A 21,405-nucleotide genomic window follows, 5' to 3' on the forward strand; every position below is an offset into this window, starting at 1 on the left:
AATTTGACGCAGTTGCTTGATTGGAGAATGTGTGAATCTTTTTGGAGACACTAATGTATAAATGTCTGAAGTTTAAAATTTTAGTTTCAAATAAAATAGGTATGTCATAGAATGATAGAAGTTACATTTAAAAAGTAGTAGTTGAAATTTTTTCCTGAAAACAATCACTTTACTAAAACAGAATTAAAAATATATTAATAATTTACAAATTGCAGATCATAGAGGTAGGGATGATATGTACAGTATTCAATAATCTGTAAATAGAAATAGGTGTTAACGACACTAAACGTTGTAATTGAGAATATCAGATGTTTGATATAAAAATGTTCCTACATAACATGTAATATATAATTTATTCCTTAGAGACAGAAAGTATGTGAACAGATAATGTACTTTAAAATACAAACTTTGGAATATAAGAACATAATCTGCTCTATAAACAACAAATCTCTGTACTGGTGCAATGAACATTTCTAATAAATTATTCTGAATCCTAGAAAATGCCATTGAATCGTATGTAGTGAATAGCAAAAGTAACTGTTTTGTCTTTTGAAGAAATAGAAGACAGAGTAAAATCATGTCATATTTTCCTGTAACATTAAATTTGACTGTACTGTCAATCTTTCCTTCATTTAAATCTTATACACCTACTATCAGTGTAGAAAATTAAATTCAGTTTTCAGTGGGTTCAATCAAATATGAAGAGGCATTTAAATTCGTTTTACATGGTGACTGGAATAATCATTAGCCAACAATGCTGACAAAATTTCAAGGAACATATCAATTTTCAGTATTGATAAATCCAAATAATCAAAATAGTTTGTCAGAGATTTCTACCAAAAGCAATATTATTTATGTATGCATTCTAGATGTTTACATTTTGAATGTTACTTTCTCATTTGCTCCTGGAGAGTTCTGTCACATTTAAGTGAAGTTAATTAAAAGAAATCTGTCCGATTGTAAACCTTGTTCACATTACTGTTTGTGCAATAAAGTTTCAGTTGATTATTGAAGAAAACGAGTTTTTAATCATTACCACAACCATCCAAGAATTGAAGCATTGAAACATCAATGGTACAAAGTACCAAAGTTGAATCTGCATATGCTAAAAGGGCTTCAGTCAAGAAAGATGGAAAATTGAGGTATGCACATTTTCGTTGTGTGTAAAGACCTCAGTCAGATGCAACAGAGCATGGAGTTACAATGTTACATGCTATAAGACATCGGTCAGTGACTGAAGCTACTGATCAATGCTCAACTTCATCGTGTATGACATGCTTTGGCGACATCGTTAAAAACTTCAAATTGGGAGATTCATGAGGAACTACATTATGTATCATCAGATGGTTCTTTTAGACTGGCAGACATTATTGCTATTAACAGATGCTTAAAACAGGCTCTTGTTCTTGGCCCTACTATCTGTTTCGAAAGGAACATAAATCAGGCCACCAAAGTTGATATTGAGAAGAAGTCTATATATGAAACTTGTCTGCCTTACCTTTCTCAAAAGTACAACATCCCTCTTAAACAATGGTCTGTTATTGGTTTGCTGTTTGGCAGTAGAGGTTCTATTACAAAATTCACATGGAATTATCTTAAGGAAGGTCACAACCCTTTTAATTATGTAATGTCTATTCTTATAAATGAATCGGTAATTTTAGAAACAACATAACTCCACAAACATAAATTTTTCACAAATGACAAATAACTAATTTATCAAAATATGCAGGTAGCTACTTCAGTGGAATTTTTTGTATATTTAAAGGAACTGTTAAACAGATTATTTAACATATAATGCATATACAAAATGTAATATATAATGTATTTAATTTAAGCCCAAAAGTTCAGGAGTTACGTTGTTTCTAAACTTAACACAAAATATCAGACAAAATGTTTATCTTATATTATAGTTTAATTAAATTTCAGATTATAAATAATAAATACATAAAATAACTGTTACATAAGATACTTTTTTACATTGTAACTGTCAATTACCAGACAAAATTGAGATTATTACATATTTGACATGAATGTTCTCATTTTTATACACAGAAAAAAAATTGTGCATGAAAATTAATTCAATATAGTTCAGGTTTAATTTAGCGTTCAACACAAAAAAACACACTTACTTACTTACTTACAAATGGCTTTTAAGGAGCCCGCAGATTCATTGCCGCCCTCACATAAGCCCACCATCGGTACCTATCATGTGCAAGATTAATTCAGTCTCTATCATCATACCCCACCTTCCTCAAAACCATTTTAATATTATCCTCCCATCTACGTCTCAGCCTCCCAACAAACACTCTATATGCACTTCTGGATTCGCCCATACATGCTACATGCCCTGCCCATCTCATGTCGGGATTTAATGTTCCTAATTATGTCAGGTGAAGAATACAATGCGTCCAGTTCTGCGTTGTGTAACTTTCTCCATTCTCCTGTAGAGGAGATGGCCTCCAGATACGGAGGGTAGCTGTGAATATATTGAATAAGCAGTAGTGGACAGTCGATAAGGGGTGGTCCTCCAGCTTGGGGGTTGGGCAAAGGGCTAACAACTAATCACGGTAAAAAAAAAACAGCTTGTTATGAATTCCATTCAAAAAACACAATACTTTTATTATTTTCCAAAATATCAGTACAAAATGATTTTTGTTCTTCAGGAATATACTGCAAGATTTTCTTAAGGTCACTCACTTTGCATCATTTAGTTTCAGTTCATCTCTGTAATCCCTAGTTCATGGCAAAGTAACATTCCGTTTACCAGTGCCTCGAAAAATGAATGTGTGCTCAAAAATGGCCCCAATGGTGCTGTTACAGTTCCAGGGAATTCTTTTATGTATCTTCTTATGAAAATGAGGCAACCAATCTTTGAAGTTCATTATAAGGTCAGTGTCTACCATAGCAACAGATAACTTTCAGGAGAAACTTGCTTTTACTATTATTTCATAAACATGTTTTGCCAGAAGCCTTTTCACCACTCTGAAATACCAGTCATTGGGCAGAAAAGAATGTCCTCATAATGGAAAGAAATCCTTGATTACATTGAAATGTTCGGTTTCTGTCATTGCCATTAAGAATCGAATTAGAGTATGGTTCCGTTTCTGTTCTGCCCCCGCAACTATCTGAAAGTAAATGCAGTTCTCTGACATCTTTGGACAATACATTGTATATGTAATGTAGGAGGAAAGACACGACTTCATTTGAGCCCTTGCCTCCTTTAGTTTCATCATAGATGTAAAAATGAAGTAAAAGTACTGCCACTGTTAACAGTATAAACAACAGAACTACAGGAGTTCCGTTGTTTCTAAACTTACCACGATTTTTCACTGGCAGTATGTGCAAGATAATAGGCGAAAGTTGCGTTCTTTCTACACAGAAATATGCAACTATGTCCAGTGAATGCATTAAAACAGAAAACTAATTTTGTGAAAAAAGTGGATTTACATTGTTTCTAAAATTACCGATTCAAATATTATCAAGGATTCTCTTCAAATATTACATCATCATCTCTGTTTCAATAAATTCACTTATATTTGTTCAACAATTAACTTTCTTTTTTCTTTAATGTTTCAAATAACACATTATGCTTATTGTATTCAGGACCCTTGTGATCACTCAAATTCTTTGAGCTGCTGTCTTTAATGAATAAATAAAATAACCAGACAGAGGATTTTCAATCCCTACAGAGCGATGAGATGTCTCATCCCTTGGTGAAGCAATGAGTTCAATGACCTCCCTGCAACTGACGTTCAAGTATCAAGACGAAAAAACTGCTGTCTGCTTATAACCTGTCACGTTGGTACACCTGATAGCAAATAATTGTTTATTCATTGTAGCAGAAAACAGCTGAAGCTAATACATTAAAACTTTATTAATAGCATAGAGTGCAGTTCGTATTGCTTCATACATTTTATTGGTGAAAGTTGGAAGATGAGATGAAAGCAGAATAAATTGAAGATAATATTAGGAGGAAAGGAAAGGGAAATAAAAGTTTATGGACCAAAAATAAAATCAGAATAACCAAAATAAAGGAAGAAGAGTATATTGCTTATAAAGGAAACACCATACAGGACCATCATGCAAGTAAGTACATAAATAGTTTAATTTAAATCTTCAGAATATGTATTACATGTCTTTCTCGTGTTAAATATTACTGTACCTGGTTAACATGTTTCAGTCTGTTATTGACCTTCTTCAGAACTGGTTGTTGCTGGTCTTGGCGCCTATTGTTTTATTTCCTGTGGGGGTGTGTTTGTGCAGTGTAATTTGTAGTCAAAGAGTGTGTGTGTTCTGAAATTGAGTTGTGTGTTGAGAATTTCATTTGGATGTGTTTTTGTGTGTATATTTCGTATTGTTCTATACTTGTTTTTTTGAAAGATGGGATGTGACAGTTAAAGGCCCAAGCTTGGAACTACAGTGCCATGTTGCCAATATGAACTACCATGCTGCCAGCTGATGGAAGCTAGCAATTGTTGTTAAGATGACTGATGTTAAAACACTCATTGACAATTGACACGAAGGTAAGAAAACAATACAAAAATCGACAGAGGATCAAAGACGAAATGTACCAATGCTAACATTGTGTGCACAATAAATGTCACCGAGATAGCTATTAAGCACTCGCCACGTGGAAACTGTAAGTTTGGCAACTCAAACGTTGTTACCATAGCAACAGGCCTACCACGCTATGTGACATTCAGTTGTTTTTCCGATCGCAACGCTAATGTCATGTCCCATCTTTAAAAAAAAAAACAAGTATAGCAGGTTTAGTTTCTGGCTTTTTGGTTGCATGTATAGAATTTCCATGTCTGTGTTGATGTCTCTGTAGGTGTGTTAGCATTTGTGATGTGTTCTGCATATGTGGAAGTGTTTTGTAATTTTGTTATGGCTGTGATGTGTTCTTTGTAACGCGTTTGAAATGATCTGCCTGTCTGTCCTATGTAGAAGTTATTGCAGGTGTTACATTTGAGTTTGTATATGCCTGTGTGGTTGTATTTGTTTGTTTGTGTTGTGTGTTGAGATGTTTTTGTAGAGTATTATTTGTTCTGTATGCGATGTTGTAATTTAATTTCATGAATGAGGTTGCAAACTTGTGTTTTTGTTTTCGTATGGTAGTGTGATGTATTTTTTGTGTTCTTGTGTTTGTGTTGTATTCTTATGTTTTTTGTGATTATTTTTGTCTTTCGTATATTGTTGTCTATTATGTTGGGGTTGTATCCGTTTTCTTGTGCTATGTATTTGATTGTGTTTAACTCTTCTTTGTAATCCTGTTGGTTCATTGGTATGTTGAGTAGTCTGTGTACCATTGTTCGGAATGCAGCTTGTTTGTGTTGTGTATGTGTGTTGTTGTTGTTGATTTTCTGTAGACTTTGAATGTGTCTTTGTTGTCGACTTTTGTTATTGTGATGTCTAGAAAGTTTATGGATTTATTTTTTCAATTTCTAATGTGTAGTGTAGCTTTGGGTGTATTTTGTTTATGTGTTGATGTAGGTTTTGGATCTGTCTTTTGTTTCCTTTGTATAGTATTAGTATGTCATTACGTATCTGTGCCAATATATGATGATGTCTGAGTGTTTGTTGTTGTCTTTGTTTAGTATGTATGTCTTTTCTATGTGGTGTATGAATATTTCTGCTAGTATGCTGAAAATGGGTGATCCCATGGGTAGGCATGATAGATTCTACACTGTACTGTAATCATATTCTAGTAAAACTCGAAAGTTCATTGTGAAGGAAATTGATACTACAGACATATTGGACTTCGAAAGATGTGGCAACAATTTTACAAGAAGATACATCCAACAGAAATGTTCAAAAAGACAAAATACTTCAGTCTGTAATTAGTAATTTCGTGCATTTTACTGTATTATTTATGGAAGGAACTGTGGGAGGTCCTATAATGCATACCGCATGTGCAGTTAGTACTACCCTACATTTAACACCTCGGCTTTTCCAGTATTTCTTTAGTTAGATATGGCATGTGGTGCAAGATCAGCCATCGACAAGTGAATATATGTTGCGAACGCCTCCAAAAAGGAGAAATCATCAGTTACAGTGGTGAACGTGCTATAATAGCAAATGTTGCGACCAAGAAAAAGAGAGAAGTAGTTCATTAGTATGTCTGAACAACCCAACAGAAGGAACTGCAACATAGATGGGAAAGAATGCAAGTTCTATTAAAAGGATAAGAAGATAAAGTACAGAGAATCCTGAAGGGGCACATTCTACCCCAGAAAAGCAAAGTACCGTACATTATTTTCATAAAATTTTAACGACAGTAGGTTTGTTAGGTCGCGTCAGTAGCACAGAAACACGTGAAATTAACTTAATTGAAGTAGGCCTACAGTATAGCGTACAGTGCTAAGAATTATTGTATATTGCTTCCGAAGCTTATAATACAATAATATGCCGCAATTTTTTGAGCTCATTATTAATGTACTTTCACACTGATCTGAAATCTTCTTAAAATGTCGGTGACACAGACAGGGTCTACTGTTTATAACTATATGGTAAAACATTTGCAATTTATATATTTTATTACAGTGAAAACTATTCGATGGCAGTGACATGGTACTAATTTTTTTTCTGTTGCGGACAGGTATCTGTATTATTCAGTTTTGAAGTTAAAATGGAATATTTTATTATTTTTGTAATTAGGAACAAGATCTTTGGGCCATCCGCTGAAACAATGGAGTGAGACTGTAACAGGTCACCAGGCAGAAGAAGAAAAAACAAAACAGCATTATGGAATAAATTTAATCATAAATACTGCACATAGTTCGTTGTGGAGTAATGGTTAGCATATCTTGATGTGAAACAAGGGGGTCTGAATTCAAATTCTTGTTGGAACAAGTTACCTAGTTGAGGTTTTTTCCTCAACCCAATAAGAGCAAATGCTGGGTAACTTTCTACACTGACTCTGGATTCATTTTGCTGGCATTATCACCTTCATCTCATACAGATGCTGGATAACCATAGCAGTTTATAAAGCATAGTAAAATAACCTACACACACAAAACATATAATATATAGTGCACATAAACATAATTTTCTTACGAAATAATAATCATGAGTATTGTAATATCGGACTGTTGAAGGGACAATTACAAAACTTAATTGCTTCAGTATAAATTGACCCATGCATGATACATCTTTATTTTTTAAAGTATCATACAGTTGAGATTTCCACAACTGAACTTAAACATTATTTCTCATACACTTCGTTTCTTCTAATCCTTTAACGAGAGTCTGTACACCAAATTTTGACGAAAAAAATTAAATTTTGTCCCATTTTGAATCTTGCGTACACTACTTTTAACACTTGAATATAATTAATTGATTAACTAGTGGACTTACTAGTGTTAATTATGTAAGATTTGTCCGGCTTACAGCTGTTTCAGTGCTTCACGCACCATCCTCAGAGCCTACTAGATCACGGCGTCATCTCGAACTTCTCTGCCTGTTATGTGGGTGTGTTTGATGGTTGAAAGGTGTTGAAGAGTGGAGTCAAATAGTGTGTGTGTACTGAAATTGATCTGTGTGTTGAGAATTTGATCGGGGTGTGTTTTAGTGTGTTTGTATATTTCGTATTGTTCTAGTGTGTTGAGTTTTTGGTTTTTGGGTTGTATGTGTAGGATTTCCATGTCCGTATTTATGTTATTGTATGTATGGTTAGCATTGGTTATGTGATAAGTTCTACATAGGACAGACAGGCAGATCATTCCAAACATGCTACAAAGAACACATTAAAGCACTAACCAGAGGACACAACCAATGCTAACCATACATACAATAACATAAATACGGACATGGAAATCCTACACATACAACCCAAGAACCAAAAACTCAACACACTAGAACAATACGAAATATACAAACACACTAAAACACACCCCGATCAAATTCTCAACACACAGATCAATTTCAGTACACACACACTATTTGACTCCACTCTTCAACACCTTTCAACCATCAAACACACCCACATAACAGGCAGAGAAGTTCGAGATGACGCCGTGATCTAGTAGGCTCTGAGAATGGTGCGTGAAGCACTGAAACAGCTGTAAGCCGGACAAATCTTACATAATTAACACTAGTAAGTCCACTAGTTAATTGATTAATTAAATTTTGGTTTTTATCGTTTTTCAGTATTTAATATGTGTAAAATGATAACATGATTTTATTTCTTCTAATTGTCAGCTTTTACCCCTATCTTCAGCAAAAATACTGTAGTAATTCTTAATGCAAAAAACGTTATCAATGAAAAATTTTTTCTTGCCAACTACTCAGTGGAATTTTAAATTTATTTAGTCGGTTGTATATATAAAAGTATGTTACATATGTATCTTTTATCACTTCTGAGAAAAGTGCACCCAAAATTGAGGAATTTAACATTGCAAGATATGGAAACTTTGACACCATTTTTCTGCACTTATTTCTTGTGACATTGGTACAGTTTTCTCAGAAAGTATTGTACCCAGAAGGCTGAAATTAATATACAGTCTCAATGTGATGGCATGTTACACAGTATTTAAAAAAAATTAAGTTTATTTCCATCTTCACCAAAAATAAAAAATAATTTGCAGTAATTCTTAATGCAAGAAAAGTTATCAGTGAAATGTTCTTTTGCTCAGTGGAATTTTAAATTTATTTAACTGGTTGCATACATAAAGGTATGTTACATATGCCCTATTTTTTCTGCATTTGTAGCTTTTATAACTGAGAAAAGTGCACCCAAAATTGAGGAATTTAACATGTTAGACATGGAAGTACAGACTCCCCTTAACTTGATAACTTTTACTTTACCATGTAATGATAGTGCCACATTTTTATGCGACATTTTTATCACGAAATCACTACACTTGCGCTCTGCTCAGCCACGAAAAAACACTTGAGTGAAGCTTGGTAAATCTTTGAAAAGTTTCATCTGCCTAGCCAACAGGGAAGTGAAATTTATGACTGTCAGCCCTGTGCAACTGCACCTTTGAGCATGTGAACTACATGAAATGATATAGTGTGCCGTAAAATGGGGTGAATAGGGACGAAGTTTTATTATTTTTTATTTCTTTGTGTCAAAGATTAATTATAATAATAAGAGTGTTTATGTTTTCATTCATGAGTGAACAAATAAACTATATTTACTCTTTGACACAAAAAAAATAAACAATAATAAAACTTCGTCCCTACTCATCCCATTTTATGGTATCATTATTATTCATATTATTATTATTGTTCACATTATCATTATTAATATTATTCATGAAATTTAAATTATTATTGACTTTTATGTCCGTAATTTTTATATACATTTTGTAGTATCCACAGAGTATAAAATAAAATTTAAAAATCATGTAGGACTTGTGGAACCCCAGGAACACTGCTTTATGGTAATTCAGCTGTTGACCAGTTGGGATAGTTAGTTTGTTGATGTTCAAATCCATATTGCATTCTGATGATGCTAGCCATAACACACCAGCAATTTTGTCCTGTGATTTCGAGCTTAGCCATGGTATGGATAAAACTTTGGGAGATACCCTTCGCAACGCCGTAAACTAGAATTTTATGTACCGGTAATATTTATATCTTTCATTGAGACACCCAATATTTTGGAGGTGAGTGGAAAACGTAATGTCAGGACTACCTGATGTTTTTAATCTGTATCCTTTGCGATGTATAGTAAGACAATACTGAAGATTCATCATGGATTGCCTGAAATCCCCTTATGGGTGGGGAAAATATTGATATAAACCCAAGTGCAGCTGTACTTAGCAGTGCTGCTCTCTCTTCTACAGTTAACCCTATTGTACAGAAATTTATCTCAGACTATTTAGTAATGTACTTCACTGAATCGCACCGTGCACTGTGTGCACCTTTGTCATGGCAAACAATATGCACCAGCTTCAAATTCTCAGTTGTAAAAAGAAGTGTATAAAAGTAATTGCTATTTATAGCACAATTGTTAACAGAACACTGCTTCCCTGCTTCCAGCATAGCAGGTATAATACTTCTTGATCTTTCTATAACATGATCAAAATTCCATGTAGAGAAAAGAATTCTAGCTTCCCTGCTTGCATATGGATTTATTATGTGGTGGTTAGTAACCACACCTTCATAACGGCATTGGGATAGATCCCACCGGCCCCCGCATTTGAAGTTACCTTCGTAATCACAAAGTCTATCTGACACAGCACTGCGATCAAAATATCCACTAAAATAGTTTTGATTCCTTAGTTGCAACCCCATCTTCTGAAGAGCATCTGTTATTTTCTGCCGGAATATTTTATCAGTCTGGAAAAGTCCAGACTTCTTAAGATCATCTTGAGTCTTGTACAAGTAACTTCTAATTCTCTCTTGCGCACGTCTAGCCATGAACTCCTCCTTTGTGGTCGATCTCGAGTCCAGACCTTCAAACCAATTAGGATCATCCAGTTTTTTACTGAGGTGTACACTTTCTAACTCAGTAGATTTATTAACTAATTTTGCTAGGGTCATCACCTTCTCTTTCACACCTTCTGTAAAAAAATTCTGAGCCTCCTGACCAGCTTTGAGATAGTCCATGTTGACAGTTTGTAATGCTTTGTACAGAATTTCTGCTCCCGTGATGGCACTTTCGCCAGGTTTAAGGAGAATGAACACAGTCTGTGAAGACAACGTCTGAAAGTAATCTTCGTCATCTATGTAAGTGCCATCTTGAAGTTGTATTTTTACATCTTCTTTAATACCTAATTTATTGCATCCTTTTTGTTTAAGTTCCAGAAATGTTTGACATGCCACACCTATCATACGATTACGTTTTGCATCTGTAACCTTATAACCTTTCATGATCTTTACTATTACACCTGTTTGCTTGCTCTAAAATATATTTAAAATAATTCTTTCTCCCTACTTAAAAAGTTCTATCTTACATCACTTTGCATTACTTACACATATCTTGGCTATAGCCACATACGTTAAAACACAGAAGTAAATAAAAGTAAACTAACCACATCTGTTAAAATACACAAGTAAACGGAAGCAAATTAATCCCTTCCTTTAAAGTTGTCTATGAGATGCTTCTAATTATAAATGCAGCGTGGCAGTAGTTTACTATACACGGAATAGACTTAATACTGATATGTATGTTCAATGATTCTCCATCTTCATTTCCTCATCTGAGTCTCTGTTATCTATGTTATTCATAATTCATGTCTCCCAGAAAATAGTGATGCCTGTAAAGAAATAAAATATTAATTTGAATCTGTATTTGTTGTAACATACACTTAAAATCATAGTAACGATAATAGTCTAATTAAAAAACAGGTTTTGAGCTAAAATTTGGGACAGATGTAACAAACTTTTCTGTGAAGTTATAAATAAAATGAATAGAACAATGAAATTGATTAATAAATATGTAAAGCTTGGCATAAAATTCCTGCTAGTCTTAACTGCACACAGCCCTTCTCATTTCATTCACCTCGATTTGCTTTATGAAGAGTTTAACCTAGCTGTCTGCAGTGAAGCATAGACTGTCTAATACGGTACTGTTTTTCTCATAAAATCAACTTTCACCTATCTCACTAATTCAAACATCTGATTAATAGTTCAGACAAATATTAAGCTCTAAGTAACCTCTGCAGAACACTGGGTGAATTCGTTATGAACACTTTGTGAAAGATTATGTGTTGGTTTTTCTGCTTCATGACAGAATCAGAAACTAAAAGTAGTTTCAATAAGGCCAGGAAACAGTGATGAATTCAGGGGGTGACCTGGGGAGGGAAATTTTCCCCCAGATTCCAGGATTCCCTGGAGATTTAAGAATTTTTTTACTGAAAAATATTATTTATAGAGTATATTTCAATTTGAGGACTTTTTAATAACTAAAATAAATTCTACTATGTAAATTTTCAGATTATTGTTTCCTTGAAGTTTGGTGGTCCACAGGTCATTTTTGATTGGTTGAAATTTAAACCATCTGAATTTTCAGTCTTGTTTGTTACAATTAAGTCAGTGTTCTGTGTTTTATTTCCGTAGTTTTCAGTTTTAGTTTTGTTTAGCAAGCACAATCATTATTCCTCCAGGTTCTCTAAGTACAACCATTCTGTTTCCTAAAATAGTTATAGCATACACAGTAAATATAAATATTTCAGTGTAATTTTGTAAAACAAGAGACGTTGTTTTACTTTGCTAAAAAAGAAGATATGTGTTGAGGAGTCAATGGAAAGTGTATCCATTGCATTTAATGAAGAAAATTCTCAATTGGCTTCAAGTGAAAGTGAAACCTGTGAACCGGTAATTCTATCTTCATCTAGTGCTGTTAGCAGTGAGTCAGTAAATAAAACGGTTGGACATGAAATCAAATATGAAAAACGATGAGAAACTAAGTATGATTGGTTGTATTTTGATCATACTCAGGGTGGTGCATTTTGTAAATTGTGTGAACTGAATTTTAAAAATATAAAAACTCTTAAAAAAATAGGTGGGGTATTCAGATCAGTGTCATTTAAAGAAATACTGAAAGACTCATTAATCGGTCAGTAATTAATACTTGTTATTTAATGCCAGCTTTATGGGACAATTTTACACAGAAGGATAGTTCATATTCACCAAGTTTTGCATAACAATATTAATATTTTTAAATTAATGCTCAATATTATTTAGTAGTATTTAAAAAGATATATACACAAATGGAAACCCAATTTCTATTTATTGATTCCATTTTTCTATGTTCCCATTTACATAGACTGCCTCTACTGTTACATAAAATGTGAATTATTGTTTCTTTTGCTGTCGATTCCACCTTCTCCCAGCATAATGTAAATCCCCTGAAGGGAAAAGGTTTCGATTCAACACTGCCAGGAAATTACCCTGGCCCCACAGAAGCAGGTTTTATGCTTCAATGAAGTATTTTACGCCACTTTTCCTCAGAATTTGTGTCTGAAGTTCTGCATCAATTACTCTTCTGTTTTCAACTAAATTTCTTTCAATTTTGTGAAGGAAGTGTGCTATGTCTTCGCATTTTTATGAACGCTTATTCTTACAGGCCCTTTCTAGTTCTTAAATTCTGTTTACTGTTTCAATACAGACTCATGATGTTATGAGAAAAAGAGAAGGAACCAAAAACAAAATGCCTGCATTTTTAAACGGAAGATGGACCAGTCATGAGACAATGATTTCCTCACCATGACCATCATCACCTAATTTCCATTTGAACTAATATTTGTTCATATAGAACAATCGTTTGTCAGTGCACCTAGCCGTATTATTTATGACCTCCTGTGTTATTGCCTAATTGGACCACATTATGCAGAAAGGAACCACAACACAATGCTAAAGGTGAGTAAAATTGAAAGTTAAAGGAAAATAAAAAATTCACAAATGTACAGTTGGCTCTCATATTTATCAAATTCGTATTATGTGAAATACCTTTTGCTCAAATATTGAATTCATAAACTTTACATTTTTAAATATATAATATATTTTCGTGGTTTGGTTCCTTTCTGCAAAATTACATTCTGCAGAAATGATGTAACTCATATGTTTGTATTGATGCAGTATTGTTTGAATATTTTTAGAACAATCATTAATTTTAGTGTTCTGCCTAAGAATAAGACTTTCACTGCAAACCTACTGTATTATTTTCCAATCTTTTTCTATTCCCACCTTCCTCTTAGTCTCCGCATATAATCCATGTATCTCAATGTTGGTTTAGTGCCAAAGACTTATATTAATAATTATGCAATTTGTTTAATATTAACATAGACACATTGCGTAAATTATTATGAAGCAAAATATTAAATTTATACATATCAATTTCCATATAATTATGTTTCTTTTAAACCACAGACGTGGTGGTGGTGGTGGTGGAAGCAGCAGCGTTGTCATCAAATAGAGCAAGAAAACAACATAAAAACATACCGTAAAATGGGGTAACTTTGCACCATCTATGAAAAACTGTTCATGGTCACAGAATTTGTTTATGGTATTTCTATACCTTAACAACAGAATGTGTGCATGATTTGATTGAAATATAGATCAAATTAATTATTTTTCATCACAGGTGGTGTGCATAATCTCAAGATAAGTTATACATGTGTCTGTTCCTTATTCGTCCATTTAGAATTTCTAGTTCTGTTTGTGCAGCTGTTTTGTCGGCAAATCGTGTTACAGAATAATTTTCTAATGAAGGTGAATTTGAGGCTAAATTGGGGTTACTTTCCACCATAACACAAACGAAGATTTTTTAAAAATTTAATTGCATTATTTTGATTTGAGGAACTTCCATGAAGTTTAAAAACGCTTACTGTAATTCACAGTTCGTATTACAGCTAAATTACTTGAATTTGTTTTTCTTTTTATTACATATTAAAGTCATACATGGTCTCTCACTGTCAAACTTGGTAACAATCTCCAAATATGCCAAAGGAAAATGCTGAGAAGGATACAAATGCAAATGACCTGAAAGGGAGGATATTATGGAATATGAATGGGAGGATGTAATTAGGAGACTAAATCCACTCAAAAAAGGGCTTGCTTATATTGCATTCCAGAACTAGACACAAAATAATATGTATAATTTTTTACAGTTATTCACGTGCTGTTGCCTCGACTTGTCATTCGAAAGAACTGAAAATATTTTTGAAATAACATTTTAGAAGAATGTGACCACTTGTATTGAAATTTTGTGTAGTTTTTTCAAAAAAGTTTTGTCAGTGTTACTATTTATAGCCGTTTTTGAATCTGTGTTTCCATTTTTTCTGTTCCTGATACAGTATATTTCATTGTTTAACACGTGTATGGTGCAATGTAACACCAACAATGACAAACTTTGCACCACCCCTCTTAAAACTCTGGCAGTGCAAAATAACCCCCAACTATGGGTAACTTTGCACCAATTTTTGGCAGATTATAAATTTCAAAAGACATTTATTTTAGAAGATATGACTGGCTAAATACATTCCCGCATTCCCCTAGAACGTATAAAATAAATGCCCATCTCAAAATTAGACATTTAAAGACCACATACAGACTGAAAACAAATTTTTAACTAGAAAATGGTGCAAAGTTACCCTCATTTTACGGTATACAGTTCTGTCCCTATTATAAAATATGCATCATCACCATCTACATGTGAGTCTGAAGTCAAAACAGTTTATTCTTATTTATTTATTTTTTACTTTTATAGGTGCCCTCCAACAAATAAATTTCAGATTACACAACATTTAAAAACAGCTGCTTATGAAAATAATGCAAATGGGAAAACCATATCAAAGGTTCAGACAACCTTAACGTCGGCATTTTCTGTAAGAAATGATGAAAATGATGTTTCCTCCAACAGATCTGTACAAGGCAATAGTGTCAACTAACATTCCTCTAAACAAGTAAACAATTTAGACTTTCTAAATTCAAAATAGAATACCATATAATTTACAAATTTCTGTCCTATAATTGAGATACTGGCTGATATGTAAAACTATTATCAGGCAGTACATTTCACTTGACGATGTGTGTCAGAGGAAGAACAATTGCTTGTATACATCTGAAGTCTGATTAGTCTAATATTTATTTATTTATTTACTTACTTATTTGATTTATTTATTTTTCATAGTTTGTCCAACAATAACAAGGGTAAACTACTTACAAAGAACAAAACGGTAGCAATTAAATCTATAAACTATACTAATTAAATTAAAATGCATACAGATTGAGCTTTTTGTATTATGGTAGATACAAAAAGTACTTCTAGAACAAAAAATATCACAATTGTTAAAATACTTATTGTAATAGTAACAACTTCTATATATAGTCTTATTTATACCATAATTTGTCCGGGGACACTGCAAAAAAAAAGAAGTTTATTAATCCTATTATTATAATTAGGAACTTCAAGTTCGACTGGATTAATTGATTACAATTACATTCATTTACAATTGAATGAAGGAACATAATGTCGTAAATAACCCTACGTAATTTTAAAGTATTATAATTGTAAACTTTCATAAGCAATGGAGGGGGAAATGAACTGGTCACACTACCCCATTATCTCCTGGCCTAGTTCTCTCATAAGTGGTGCCTTGTTGGTATCACTTGTGAGGTTCAGATCTGTCTTCAGAGAGTTGACTACACACGTCACTTTTAAATATTTCACGTTTGATGAACACTAAACAATTTATTACTAAATATAAAACAATACATATTTTTCTTTGTATGTTTCAAATAGTTTACTGACAAGACCGAACTTGGTAAATATATTTTATATTACGGTAGAAGCTACCAGAATATTTGCACTTATAAAAGAAAGGCTACCAAAATAAAAAATATCAGTCTTCTTGAACTTCGAGAAACAAGGTACTGACGACCGACAAGGACACTTGTCGGCACTTCACTTGTCTCCCTTCCTTTGGTTTCCATTACAGTATCAACTAATTTATTTCAAAAATATATTGACGTTTTAAAAACCAGTAAGCTTGTACCTGAAGTCAACCATTAGGCCTACCAAATTATGGTGGACTATACTTACTTACAAATGGCTTTTAAGGAATCCCCAGGATCATTGCTGCCCTCACATAAGCCTGCCATCGGTCCCTATCCTGTGCAAGATTAATCCAGTCTCTATCATCATATCCCACCTCCCTCAAATCCATTTTAATATTATCCTCCCATCTACGTCTCGACCTCCCCAATGGTCTTTTTTCCTCTGGTCTCCCAACTAACACTCTATATGCATTTCTGGGTTTGCCCATACGTGCTACATGCCCTGCCCATCTCAAACGTCTGGATTTAATGTTCCTAATTATGTCAGGTGAAGAATGCAATGCGTGCAGTTCTGCATTGTGTAACTTCATCCCTCTTAGCCCCAAATATTTTCCTAAGAACCTTATTCTCAAACACCCTTAATCTCTGTTCCTCTCTCAAAGTGAGAGTCCAAGTTTCACAACCATACAGAATAACTGGTAATATAACTGTTTTATAAATTCTAACTTTAAGATTTTTTGACAGCAGACTAGATGACAAAAGCTTCTCAACTAAATAATAATAGGCATTTCCCATATTTATTCGGCGTTTAATTTCCTCCCAATTGCCATTTATATTTGTTACTGTTGCTCCAAGATATTTGAATTTTTCCACCTCTTCGAAAGATAAATCTCCAATTTTTATGTTTCCATTTCGTACAATATTCTCGTCATGAGACATTATCATATACTTTGTCTTTTCAGAATTTACTTCCAAATCTATCGCTTCACTTGCTTCAAGTAAAATTTATGTTTTCCCTCATTTTTTTGTGGATTTTCTCCTAACATATTCACGTCATCCGCATAGACAAGAAGCTGATGTAACCCGTTCAATTCCAAACCCTGTCTGTTATCCTGAACTTTCCTAATGGCATATTCTAGAGCGAAGTTTAAAAGTAAAGGTGGTAGTGCATCTCCTTTCATTAGCACCCAGTGAATTGGAAAAGCATCCGATAGAAATGGCCTATACGGACTCTGCTGTAAGTTTCACTGAGACACATTTTAATTAATGAATTAGTTTCTTGGGAATATCAAATTCCATAAGAATATTGTATAAAACATCCCTCTTAACTGAGTCGTATGGCTTTTTGAAATCTATGAATAACTGCTTACTATACCCTTATACTCCCATTTTTTTCCTCCAATATCTGTCGAATACAAAAAATCTGATCAGTAGTCGATCTATTACACTTAAAACTGCACTGATAATCCCCAATAATTTCATCTATGTACGGAGTTAAACTTCTCAAAATATTATATATATTGGACAAAATTTTGTACGACGTCAACAAAAGTGATATACATCTTGATTACACAACTTTTAACACTATCACTTCGGAATATGTATTATATGTATGAGTTCTGAAGAAGGTCGATAACAGACCGAAACATGTTAACCAGGTACGATAGAATTTAACACGAGAAAGACATATAATACATATTCCGAAAAGTGATATTCCTCGAAAGTTACCACAGTTAGTCTTGTCTCCCTTCTTAAAAATATGTACAATTATGGACTCTTTCCATTGTTCTGGTACAATTTCCTTTTCCCAAATAGCAAGTACAAGTTTATAAATTTCGCTAGATAATGCGCTTCCACTCTCTTGTATTAATTCTGCTGGAATTTGATCGATACCTGGAGACATTTTTTAAGTTGGTTATTTAACGACGCTGTATCAACTACGAGGTTATTTAGCGTCGATGAGATTGGTGAGATGAGGCCGAGGATTCGCCATAGATTACAAGGCATTCACCTTACAGTTGGGAAAAACCCAACCAGGTAATCAGCCAGTTGAATAATATGCACATCATTCAGATCATTTTTAAAAAAGTTAATTGTTTTTAAATTCATTTTAAGTTGTGTTGTTATAAATCACAATACTACACACTACACTTATACCACTATCAACTTACTGTTTCATTGAAATCACAGTTAAATAATTGTACACTGGCGTTCAAAGTATCTGTTCTGTACTAAAATCTAGATAAGAAAAACATTCAGGTAAACAAACATTTTAACGCGAAATGTGTTTTACCGCTGTGATTCGTAACGTGATGTCATTTTATTGCAGCGCGCGAAGTCTCCACGTGCTTTCGGTACAGTCTGTTAATATGGGAATTAGTTTCAGTTACTTTGAAGACACGCATTGAATTCTGTAAGAAAATGCATTTGTATAACACTTTGTCCGTGATTAGTCCGATTTTTTCATACAAGAACGATGTGGAGGTAAATAAACATTTTATAATTGTATGAAAATTGTTGCTGTTGCCTGTGCAGAGTCCACCACGATACATCACACACTCCGGTCTCTCAATGGCAAGTGATTGTGTTCGTTGTTTATGTTCAGTATAATATTAATCATGTTTATATTGTGCTTAGGCACGCACAACAGAGCGACACTTTGTAGGGTTACGAAAGAGCAAGCAAGTCTCGACATTACATACGAAATGGTACAGGTTATGTTAGATTGTTCGCAGGTTCTAGTTGCATGAAATGCTACATTAATAATAAGAAATGCGCACAAGTGTGCAAGAGTTCATTGTTATTCTTTACTGTATTCGCTAATTGACTTGATTCTGTTCTTGCATTTTATGAAATGCTACATCAAAGGTAAGCGTTCACTAAATCGTATTGCACTCATCGGACGAATCGGCAAATCCGTCCACGTTTCTCGGAATCGGATGAGCAACATTTCCTATGCGTGCGATCATAGGCTTCTTTAATAAATCAATTTTAATTGGTTAACTGTTACCACAGTCTAGTATATACAGTCACGAAGCTTGGGATGATTTTTTTGCAAGTCTCGCTATAGTTGCTAGCCGCTTGGATCGCTGTGAGTACTAGGAACCAACGAGTTAGAAAGAGAAAGATATAGAGTGGTCATTGCGCCGCCATGTTTGAAGAAAATTGAACGACCGTCGGTAATGAACATATGCGCCCAAAACAAAGTGGGCGTGGTGATAACTGACATTAGAATAGTCAGCTGTCTTAATTTCGTTTGCATAAATCAGTTAAACTGAAGTGGAAAAACCTAGTATTTCGTCAAATACGTGCTAGGAACTTAATCTAAACTTATGTACGCTAAATTTAAAACACTTGAGCTATTCCTAGAAGGAATGCTTAAAAGAATAACCTAAGCAAAATTGTCATGTATGACAAGAAGTCCTAGCAAATATACTGAAGAAAATGTTAATATTCCTAGGTTCTTTTAAATGCGACCTGCAAGATTGCCTATAAAATGAACGAGTATGATTCGGATGATTTTATTAAATTGTTTTCCCAGTCTCTACACGTTGCAAAACTATTTACTATACCATAAGATATAGAATGAAAGTAGGCCCTATCTGTAGTAAACAACCTTTACCTCCAAGCTTGTAATGTGGGTGAAACATGACAAAACACGCTTTCAGTTTTTTTGTTACAGTAAAGTATAATTATTATCGAAATGTGAACGTGAGGCCAACAGCCGGCTGGTCTGACTGAGCCTTTCAAGGGCTATGGCACCACAGATAATTATTAGTGTACAATTGAGCACCCACGTACAATAATGGGGTAAGTAGTTACGAAATATATTCATACTTACCCCATTATTGCACGTGGGTGCTCAATTATGTTCTTTCATGTCCTTCCAGTCAAAATACTAACAACAATACGACCTACCCCAGAGTTTTGCGTTATTTTGGATGCGAGTGTCGAAATACAATTTTAATATTTGATTGCTATTAATAGGTTTGAAACGGAATTGTAGCGGTTTTATCCATATTTAGTTTAACTTTATTACTAGTGAACCATTTATTTGATTAATCGTTTGTCTTCGAAATAGGCCTACTTCTTATAAGCTACAGCTCATTGTCTTCTTGTATAAGCAGTAAGGACAGAAGGAGCAGAAATAAAGGATGCCGGTGTCGAAATACAGTTTTAATATTGTAATGCTATTTGTTTTCCACTGGTTCTGAAACGGAATTGTATTGGTTTTATCCGTATTTAGTTTAAGTACATTACCAGTGAACCATTTCTTTTGTTGATGCCGGGCGTTGTTACACATTTATGCATGAAAAAAAATGCTGCTAATTAACAAAACTATGGACTTAACTTCATAAAATTTACATGAAATATGATATATCAGTTGTCTTTTTCCTTTTGACATTGCAGTTATATGCAGCACACACAACAGGCATGTTTTTTCTTCGTTTTTTTGTACTTCTTACCTCCATTATACAACATTGTAAGCAGACGAATTTTTACAAAGGTGGGCGCTTAGCTCAGATCTGCCGTGTTTCGCGGTGGCACCACAGTCTAATAGATACAGTCACGCAACTCATACGTATAAAATATGCCAACATTTGACAGCTGGCGCGACAGTAGCCCTCTAGCGGCAGGCAAGTTAAAAGTGTGCACACTACATATGATAACACATCAGAAAACGGGTTTCGCGTAAGTTATTTTATATTTTTATGCTATACAATAAGTGTATATGGTTCTTACTAATTCTACTTTAGAATCCTGGAAGAATTTCACATGCAGTTAATCTACAATTAGTTTCAGAAGCTGGGAATAAACGTAATTCTTTCTGCTCCTTACAACTGAATCATGGCCCTGATCACATATCATGGTTTGAAATAATATAATTGTTTGTACGTGGACGGTTAATTCAATTCATTCCTAAATATATTTATAAACCATTGGAACTCTATATTTCCTGTGAGAAGAGTCAAAATTGTAGGGCATATCTCGTAGGGTACATCGCGTGGTGAACTCCTCTCCCTATTTCCTGAGAAATTACTGTAACTATTTTCCATACCGCAAATTGGGGTAAACTCGGCCGCTGAGGTAAACTTAAAAATAAAAAAGGGGAAGATTTAAACCTTAATTTGACAGACATTGATTTATGAAGTTCATTATTTTTCAATTTTTTTA

At 33.8% G+C, this 21,405-nt stretch overlaps 3 protein-coding genes across 6 annotated transcripts in view; 2 read left to right on the forward strand and 1 right to left on the reverse strand.

Moving 5' to 3' along the window:
• Pgm1 (phosphoglucose mutase 1) overlaps positions 1 to 6,676 on the forward strand; it is a 148,061-nt gene extending 141,385 nt beyond the window's left edge. For 2 of the 3 annotated variants that reach the window (XM_069836682.1, XM_069836684.1), the window contains exon 12: positions 1 to 1,018. This exon is cut by the window's left edge. The gene's annotated coding sequence lies outside the window, so the exon portion shown is untranslated. Of the gene's footprint in view, positions 1,019 to 6,657 lie in introns of those variants that run through there. The other variant, XM_069836685.1, reaches the window with a different exon arrangement.
• Positions 4,366 to 18,624, reverse strand: Drep4 (DNA fragmentation factor-related protein 4). 2 transcript variants are annotated; one of them, XM_069836686.1, is made up of 2 exons: positions 18,402 to 18,624; positions 4,366 to 11,207 (listed from the first exon to the last, which is right to left on the reverse strand). In XM_069836686.1, the coding sequence occupies exon 2, from the start codon at positions 10,819 to 10,821 to the stop codon at positions 9,823 to 9,825; it is 999 nt and encodes a 332-aa protein (XP_069692787.1). In that variant the 5' UTR covers positions 10,822 to 11,207; positions 18,402 to 18,624; the 3' UTR covers positions 4,366 to 9,822. The 2 variants fall into 2 exon arrangements, with proteins under 2 accessions (XP_069692787.1, XP_069692788.1); XM_069836687.1 differs by having other exon boundaries at positions 18,124 to 18,624.
• A 91-nt stretch (positions 18,625 to 18,715) lies between these two features.
• Positions 18,716 to 21,405, forward strand: part of LOC138707368 (zinc finger protein OZF-like) — a 69,182-nt gene continuing 66,492 nt past the window's right edge. Inside the window, exon 1 of the mRNA XM_069836676.1 lies at positions 18,716 to 18,804. The gene's annotated coding sequence lies outside the window, so the exon portion shown is untranslated. The remainder of the gene's footprint in view (positions 18,805 to 21,405) is intronic.

The sequence above is a fragment of the Periplaneta americana genome, chromosome 10 (assembly GCF_040183065.1).
Source record: "Periplaneta americana isolate PAMFEO1 chromosome 10, P.americana_PAMFEO1_priV1, whole genome shotgun sequence".
Lineage (NCBI taxonomy): Eukaryota > Metazoa > Arthropoda > Insecta > Blattodea > Blattidae > Periplaneta > Periplaneta americana.

What these genes read in the sequence shown, in the direction of transcription:
- Drep4 (XM_069836686.1), bottom strand. Translation starts at nt 10,821, where the DNA reads ATGAAAGGTTATAAGGTTACAGATGCAAAACGTAATCGTATGATAGGT.